Source organism: Sprattus sprattus (genome assembly GCF_963457725.1).
Source record: "Sprattus sprattus genome assembly, chromosome: 15".
NCBI lineage: Eukaryota > Metazoa > Chordata > Actinopteri > Clupeiformes > Clupeidae > Sprattus > Sprattus sprattus.
The window spans coordinates 17,449,160-17,457,920 of NC_137913.1; the positions used below are offsets into that span (position 1 = coordinate 17,449,160).

The window sequence follows — 8,761 nt, forward strand, 5'->3', positions numbered from 1 at the left end:
ACTTCGAAGTTGTAATGTTACACTCCAAAAAAAATATCACTGGGTGGTTACAATGGCAAAGAAGGGAGTCAACAATCTCATCAAATCTCCTTCTCCAGGAGTTTAATGTCTCGACACAGTAGAAAGAGCGAAGGCTAAACAGTGACCATCTTGTACATAACAAACCACATAAAGTGGCATGTCCTTAGAAAAAGAAGACACACAATGTCCAAAGCTCCACTTTACATTACATTATTAGACAATCAGGTCGTCATGTGTGCAGCTGAAGATGAGTGCACTTTTAACTCATAGGTGCAAGACACGCATTTGATTAGAAGACCTAAAGTATAAATTATTAAAACAGATAAAATAATTGATAGTTTAAGATAAATAGGCATTTACACAGATACTTAAACACACATTGAAATAATATGCATACATAACTGACAAGTGAGTGTCAAAAATGTAGTGTTCGATGGCTTAAAGTCACTCGAGAGCAACCCTGAGGGATGTCTGTGTAGGTACCGGTATGTTATCTACAAAAGCAGAGCACAAGAGAAAGGACAATCTTCTTGCTTCAAATTCTGGGCGGGATGCTATCAGTCACCTGTGAAAGCAGGTTATGAAAGCTAAACACTCATTGTATGTCTGCCTTTTGGAAGGTGAAAGCAGTTCTATTGATCTGTGCAGTCTTAAAAGCTGTGCAATGTGTTGTGAAAGGTCAGGTTACCCAAAACATGTGCCACTGTCCTTCAAAAGTAGACAGGTCATAGCAGGTCTGGCAAAGTTCATTCTTTGTCTTCTCTTTCATCGAAGCACAAAAACAGTCGTCCAGTCTTCAAGGCACAGAAATCTCCATGTCTTCTCTGGATCCTGTGAGATCCTGTGGGTTTGTGTAATCCCATGGAGTCCATCTGGCTAGCACATCCCACAGTACCATCACTGCTCTTCCATGGGAAGTTTGACAAAAGCGATGGCTGCCAGCTCCTTACAGAACTCCTCCAGAACAATCACGCCCCTCAGCAGCACCACGTGGTCCATCCTGCAGAGGAAATCCAATTAGGCCCGTTTGGAAAAATTAGACGGCTAATATCAGCCAGATCAATGCAGTGATTATGTCTGATTAAATGGGGCCCTGTGAGTACAACTGAGGACCATGAGTGGATGGGTATGAATCTATCTGGGTGACAGGGTTTCTTACATGCTCTCGTCCTCAAGGCCCATTAGCTGTCTCCTCACGTGGACCAGTTTTTCTGTAAATTCAGGGATGTGCTGGATCCTCTGCATCAGCTCCCCAATTACCTACAGAAAATAGAAAAAAGACAGACATTCATGTGAAGGTGTACATAGAGGCTTGAGAGCAAAACAGTTCCTACAATAAACTGGTTGTAAAAAAAAGACTGACAACAAAGACACAACAGAAAGAGGACTACACATCCACCCTGACCAATGATACTACAAAACTGGGGCAATACAGGAATCAACAACAGAAAATACAGGACTCCACAGTCCTTCCGTGATCATTAAGAATCTAAGAACAGGACACCATAGCCACTGTGAGACCAGAGAGAACACAGGACTTCATACATACCCTGACCAGAGTGGAGAAGAGAGAGCGTGCTCCTGGGGTCAGGCTGATGTAGGGATCCAGCAGGTACTCATGAAGGAGAGGATGGGGAAACACGGCTAACTTGGACAACACTGAGGTCACCTGCAGATTCAGCTCGTAGGGCTGAGAGAGGGACAGAAAGAAAGAGAGGATGAAAGAGAGAGAGAGAAAGAGAAAACATCAAACAAGGTTTAAACAAGCATTAAAGGTACAATTACTTCTTTTCAGATTTGAGTAAATATACAACATAGACGTAAGGCACGATAAACCCTCACAAGAGTCATAACCCTGTTCTCAGTAGAGCGACAGCACCATGCAGCCAGCTACCTGTTCAAGTATTCTGGCGATTCTGTCAAACAGCACTTGAAGGAAGTGTCCCTCGTAGAACTCTGAACTGGGCGAGGGGTTGTCTGTGGCAGTGTCTGGCCAGGCAAAGTCCAGAGACAATGCTGTGTAGTCTTTGAACTGGACAAGGGGAATGGTCAAGATAGGTCAGCTCTTTATGCTTACACAACAATATCTTTTAATGCATATTCATCTCAAATGACAATGACAAATTCGTTTTTAAGTGGACTGACACTGGGGTTGTTTAGATAAGTCAGATTCTAGCAATGTATCCTTGCCTCAGGTAATTAGAAGAGGGCAATAATGACAGCAAACCTAGTACCTATTATGATTCATTGTAGGAATAAAAACGGTTAAATCCTACGTAGGGGGGACTTTCTCACACCAGTTACTCCATTCTGATTACTCAGATGTCTCCACTCACCATCTTGTGTGCATCATGGACGTATGTGTCATATCCTGCTCCCTGTACTTGGTGAGAGGACTTGGCCTCTTGGGGGACCAAACACAGGAAACTAAGAGCACAAATAGCCTGATTAGATCTGACACCAACCGCAGCAGAAGTACTTTATTTACAAACCAGGCACATTCAGATACATGCACATCTATCCTAAGGGGTTGACCATAGATTGTTGTTTGACTAGTTCCTAGGCTCATTGTGAAACTGGCCCATGACTCCGGACTTGATATTGCAAAACTCTTCCAACTAACTGACTGACTGGAGTAAACAACATAACCATACAGTAAGTTACAATCAAGTAATGTGATGAGTTTCAAGAGTGCTGGTATTCAGTATTCATATTTCATATGAATCACTTCATAATCCTTTCTGATAAATCACCTTCACTGAAAGCTGTATTACAGCTGCAGCAGGTCAAGCTGTTGAAGCTGGGGCCTTGTAACTATAATCATATCACAGCCAAGTTGATATAAGTGTACAACGACATATCTTTAGGTTAACACTGCTACATGCAATTCAAGATATAATGGGAATGTCTGGTGATCAAGGGGGAAAGTAATATAATGTCTATGAGGCCATCCTTGGAATTTTGTTGGTTTGCCTTAACATCAAAATGTAGAAAACATTGGGCAGGTAGCAAGCATGTAGTTAAGACGGCTGATTAGAAGACTGTTGTGCCGTCGCTGAAACTCCTGTCCTGTTCAGGAGCAACAGAAAGTGAAAGTCGGCAGGTCTGCAGATCAAACACCGTGATTGAGTCGGTTGACTTATGGCAAACCAGCATAATTTTAAGGATGGCCTGACTGTGACAGGATCTCACTGATAGTATATGAGGGAGAGTGCACTGCCTCACCTGTTGACCGTCTCGGACACCTGTGTGTGGTGTGTGGAGGGATGGGGCTCCTCCTGACGCTTGGGCAGACTGAGCAGAGGCTCACAGGCCCCAAACTCACTGTCTGAGAAGAAGGGATCTTCCTCAAGCTCTCTGAAAAAGAGAGAGAGAGAGAGAGAGTGAGAGAGAGAAGAATGAATAATGAGTTTAAAAACAGTGCAATGGGGTAGGTAGACAAAGCACAGACGAAATAAAAGAAGAAAATGTTAAATTAGAACAGGAAGAGAAAAAGTGAGCAATACAATGCTATGAGAGGCATTACATTCACAGAACAAAAAAAGTGAGAACACTATTGGAATAGACAGGCTCCCACATGACTTACTCAGACTCATCCAGTGCGTCCACATCGGCTAGGTGCCGCTCATCTCCAGTGCAGCCGGCTGCAGTGGGTGTGGCGTAGCCACGCTGGGCGAGGTTCCGCAGAATCAAATTTCCCAGAATGCTCCGGTCAGGTTTCTGCAGGAGCTCCTCAAACAAACGCAGCGTTGCTATACTGATCTGGAGGAACAGATGGAAAGGTTAGAAAGGAGAGGGAGGAGTAAGGCCAGTCAGGTGAAAGGATGGACAGAAGTGAGGAAAAGATTGAGAGAGGTAGGGAAGGGGAAGGAGATATTGGAAAAGTGAATGCTTTTATTCACTTGTGGCTCTGCAATTATGTTTAGTTACCTCATCTGATATATGGTCACAGTGCTGGATGAGCTTGTAGCGCAGGGTGGCGTGTGCGTCCCTGTGTGTGTCTGCGGGCTGCTCTGGGTGTATGGCACTGCCCAGCAAGAATGGTACCATCTCTGCTAGCAGTGCAGAAGATTGTGTGTGCCGCACAGAACAGGAGAGCAGGGCTGTGTGCAGCAGGATCCCTGCCTCGGACCTGCAAACATACACACATGAAGAAGATTGGTTGCTTTTTGTATTTTGTAGTTATTATGTCCCGAGTAAGCATCCTGAAATTCTTCCCTGTTCTGACAGCACAGGTCATTTCAATATCAAGCTTTTTTTATGATATCAGCTGGAGTATGGCAACAATATTCCCAAAGCTATTAGAAGTCATGTCAGAAATATCAACATTGCATCCCACCTCATATTTATAAATGAGCACCATGTGATGTTAAAGCTGTTGCCCACATTGCAAGGTAAATCACCCCCCTCCCTCTCACATTGGCACAGCGTGAGAGTGTATAAGCTCCATGTGACTCACATCTGTAGTAGCTGAGGCTGCAGGAGTCCTGTAAGCCACTGACGGTGAATCTCTTTGGCCAACTTCACAGATAGAGTCTGGAGCAAAGGTAATGCATACACACAATGCCTTTATTTCATTATAATACAACTATGCTTTAAACATGCCTTTTGACAACAAAAGACAATAAATGAAAGGCCATGAACGTGTGAGCACTCCTACCTTTGGTGCATGGGTGAGAAGCTCCTGGCAGTAGTCAAACCAGCAGAGGAAGCCAGTCAGGTGGTCACTGCCAGGGAAAGATGGCCTCTCTTCCTCACTAGTCTGTGTGAACTGCTCCCTAAGTGTGAGCCAAAATCAGCCAAGTGCTACATGTGGATCTATGCGTTTCGGCACTTTACACTTTACACAGCACAAATACTCAGACACATCAGCAGACACTACCATACACCTTTCACCATTGGATACTGCACAACGAATACTTCCAAAAACTTTACCAGCATTCTCTTAGCCAATCCTATGTGGCAGATTTCAGGTTCAGGAGCAAACACACACACTTAGGTACATTCACACAGACACACCTCCACTGTGTGATAGGAGAGCCCTGCACGTCTGCGGGGTCCAGTGTGGAGGGGATAAGGGAGTAGAGCTCACAGAGCCTCTGAGCCAGCAGCTCACACAGGGGGGAGCCTGAAGCCAGCAGAGCCCCACTGTCCTCCCCAGGCAGGGCAGCCAGCAGCCGCACACTCTCCAGAGCCCTCTGCCTGACACGGCTCTGCGGAGAGGGAGACTGAGAGAGAGGGGGAAGAGAGAAAGAGAAAAAGAGAGAGGGAATAGTATTTCAGGGGCTATCGTTGGATTATATGGATGGAAAAAGTCTCACTCACAATCTCTGACACACACACACACACACACACACACAGACACACAGACACACAGACACACAGACACACACACACACACACACACACACCTGGCTTTGACTGAGGTGCAGAAGGACTTGGATTAGCCCAGAGGTGGCTTGAGGGCCAGAGAGGTCAGGGGTCATAGAGGATCCCTCATTGACTCCCACCCCTGCAGCAGCAGGCTGGTCAGAGGTAGAGCTGGACTTGGACGTGGGGGCTGTGTTTACCTACAGGGTTGAAATTTATAATGAAAGAAACAGAAAGACACAGAAAAATATATTTGGATTCACACTGTTCAATATAAAACCCAGCAGTCAGCATTCAAAACTTCCATAATCTGCACTCAGCCTTCATGTGAAGTCATTATGTAACGCTCAATTGGTAAATCATGAGGTGCCATGGCCAAAGGCCAGGCACCAGGTTAAGAAAATACAGAATAATACAAATATAATGCAAATACAATACAGTAGACATTTTGCAATCATAAAAAAGGTCAACTACAGAGTCTTGCTTCATGATGAATGTTATTTAGTATGGTGCCTTACCTCTAAGATGTAGTTGAGCACATATGGGTCTTTGTTCACTCTGGAGCAAACCGTAAACAAGAAAAGGGCCTCCTCCTTCTCTGCCTTCTGATCTGGTAGTCCACAGAGACGGATCAGCTTCTGCATCAGGAGGGGTAGCGGAAGAGGGTGATGTCGGAGCGACAGAGGAGACATATAGACAAGAGTTACACAAGACATTGCACTGCATCATGCAGAAGGAATATTCAAGTATTACGGAGGTGCAAGTTCTTCTATTTGTCATAAACTCATTGACACAAACAACAGCACACCAATAGAAAACCTCTGTGATGTTGGTCAACCTAAACCTGTGCCATTTTACATCATTCAATTCATCTAAATTCAATTCAATGTATTCATATTGCAACAGGGTCTGCAGAATAAAAAACAAGAACCAGGACATGCCAACATTAGCAATACAAAACAACCTCCTAGGATCAGCTTGTGGCTCGAGAAAGGGGTGAGAAAGGAGGGTCAAGGACTCAGACAAGGTCGTTCTTAGAGTTCTTTAACATAATCCTACTTCATATCCTGCTGAAACTACACTGATGGACAAGTCTCTTGCTTAGACGCTGTGTCATATTCACAGACCGCAGACCAACACTCTATACAGTACACTCTGAAAGGTTTCATAGATGTTTAGAGCTTACCTGAACTGGCCGGTAGACGTGAATGATGTGGAGCAGAGGCTTCTGGATCAGGGTGAGGAATTTGGAGAAGAAGAGCAGCACCTGCCGACTCATGCCCGGAGGGTACTGAGCAGCAGGGTATAGAGAGACCAGTTTGAGGTCAATGTCAGGAGCTCAGCCAGACAAATAATAAGGATAAACTAGGCCTTTCTTTCCTCCCTAAAACAAGAGGACAGAGCAGACTACCCCCCCCTCCCCCCAGCCCCCTTATTCATTTCAATGATATTGCACAGGATTAAGCAAACTCATCCTGCCAGAGTGTTGCTGTCTGTTTAAACACATTAAGTAAATTAAACTACACAAGAGTTATAAATGTCAACAAAGTCCTCACAGGTCTATAAATATCCTCTCTTGATCTGGCACAATATCCATATCCAATAAAGTACATATAGGAAAAACCATGTCACAGACAACCTCACAAGCTGCATGTATACAGAAGGTCCAAGTGTCACCTGTGCTTTGCCCAAGGTACAGAGCGTCTCCAGTAGCTTGTGCTGCAGCAGATACTCTAAACACGGGCCAGTTTCCTCAACTGGCTGCTGCTGCTCCTCATAGACCAAGATATCCAGCATCTGCTTCAACCTCCAAGGGATGTCTGTTTGCTTGACTGGACGGTATTCATCTGGAAGACACATAAGGGAGAGTGGCAAAAACTTTACACAATTAGGGTAGCTCAGGTGGACTTTTCCAGAAGAGTGTACATAATGAGTCTTTGTGTTAATGTGCTTGTGTTTGCATGTGTGTGTACTCATTGATATGAATCGCTGGCTTTATAAGTTAACTGCATGTGTGCATAGTCTTCCAAGTGAATTAGGTTAACAATGAAAGTGATGGGTAGCCTATTTAACTGCACAGACGGTTTACCTGTAGTTTCGATGTAGTAATTTGTAATCCCCTTCCAGTGGTCAACAAAGGAGTCCAGTAAATTCACTAACGGCTCCCTCTGCACAAAAGCAATCAGAATGAAAAACCGACTGCTTTCTCACTGTGCCTGGCATTCACAATATAATAATATAATAGAATGTTATATTTTAAGTGAAGTCGGTCATATGAACAAGCAACCAAGAAAGAATAACAAGAAAGGGGACTTTGGATAATCAGGTAATAACTAGTTTGGGACTATCTGTACGAGTTCCTAACCCTAGAATGCTGCCCAAACTTGCAGGAATGCTGTTCCTTGCCCGAGGAGACACGTGAGCTGAGCAAGCTTCAAAGCGATACATGTTTATTATGTTACTTGACTAGCAATGTACTCGACGTTTTGAATATAAGTTGTCTAAACGAACTGTCTGTACAATGCCTTGTTGCCAAATATATGTTATTACTTAACATAGCGAGTTCCCCATACAACGATTAAGTAGCTGAACAGTTGGCATTTAGGGAAACAACATAGTTTGCAGAGCTAGTCAGCTGAAAGGAGGACAGGAAACTCAAGTAGGCTACCTACGACACGTCACATAGTGGTACACAGAACACTAATTTTCACCCAGCAGGACATGACAGTAGAAACACTATATGCGAATTGAAAGGACACATGTTATAAGGTTAATAGGTAAATAGGTATGGAGACAGTGCGTTACAAAATAGAGCCAACTAGGGTAAGGCCGACAAGTGGTACAGAGAGCACAGTTAGCAGCTTGCTACCAGTCAACCAGTTAGCAGAGATGTCAACTCTTGAAACTCGGCATCAACTTACTGTTTCCAACGCTTGTTGAAACAAATTCGTCAATTTACTGAGCATGTCCATGACTGCTGTACTTATAAGTTAGGCTCCTGTGGTTTCAAATGGAGGCATTTGTCCAGCCAATGTCCTGCTTCGAAGTTTGTAAACATTGCCTACTTGCTAGCTATCGTTAGCGACCTTTCTCCATACTGCAACTGCCCACTGTGTTTTCCTCTTGACGGTTCTCTGACGAAACCGAAAAGTTGTCGCAGCTGGCCAGACCTACTGTAGGGGGAGTGCCTCAACAAGATAAACAAAAGCATCTGTCTTCTGGGCCTACATAGTTTGCCTTCTGTTTTATCAAAATACAGAAGATACATTCCAAATAAAAAGGCTTTTTGGTGTGGAATGGCGCATCTTTTCCACACGTTTTGGTTATGTGATGTGATGTAAGTTATGTTGTGTCCGACGATTTTTCAGTT

General features: G+C 44.1%; 1 protein-coding gene across 1 annotated transcript; it reads right to left on the reverse strand.

Annotated features, from left to right (window-relative positions):
- Nucleotides 1-115: 115 nt before the first annotated feature.
- fhip2b (FHF complex subunit HOOK interacting protein 2B) lies at nucleotides 116-8,489 on the reverse strand. The gene is made up of 17 exons (XM_080852127.1): nucleotides 8,313-8,489; nucleotides 7,481-7,559; nucleotides 7,069-7,238; nucleotides 6,578-6,682; nucleotides 5,910-6,029; nucleotides 5,433-5,591; nucleotides 5,041-5,249; nucleotides 4,682-4,799; nucleotides 4,481-4,557; nucleotides 3,952-4,153; nucleotides 3,608-3,783; nucleotides 3,247-3,378; nucleotides 2,358-2,448; nucleotides 1,916-2,053; nucleotides 1,571-1,711; nucleotides 1,181-1,281; nucleotides 116-1,021 (listed from the first exon to the last, which is right to left on the reverse strand). Exons 1-17 carry the CDS (start codon nucleotides 8,361-8,363, stop codon nucleotides 919-921), a joined length of 2,172 nt encoding a protein of 723 aa, XP_080708253.1. The 5' UTR covers nucleotides 8,364-8,489; the 3' UTR covers nucleotides 116-918.
- Between the last annotated feature and the right edge of the window lie 272 nt (nucleotides 8,490-8,761).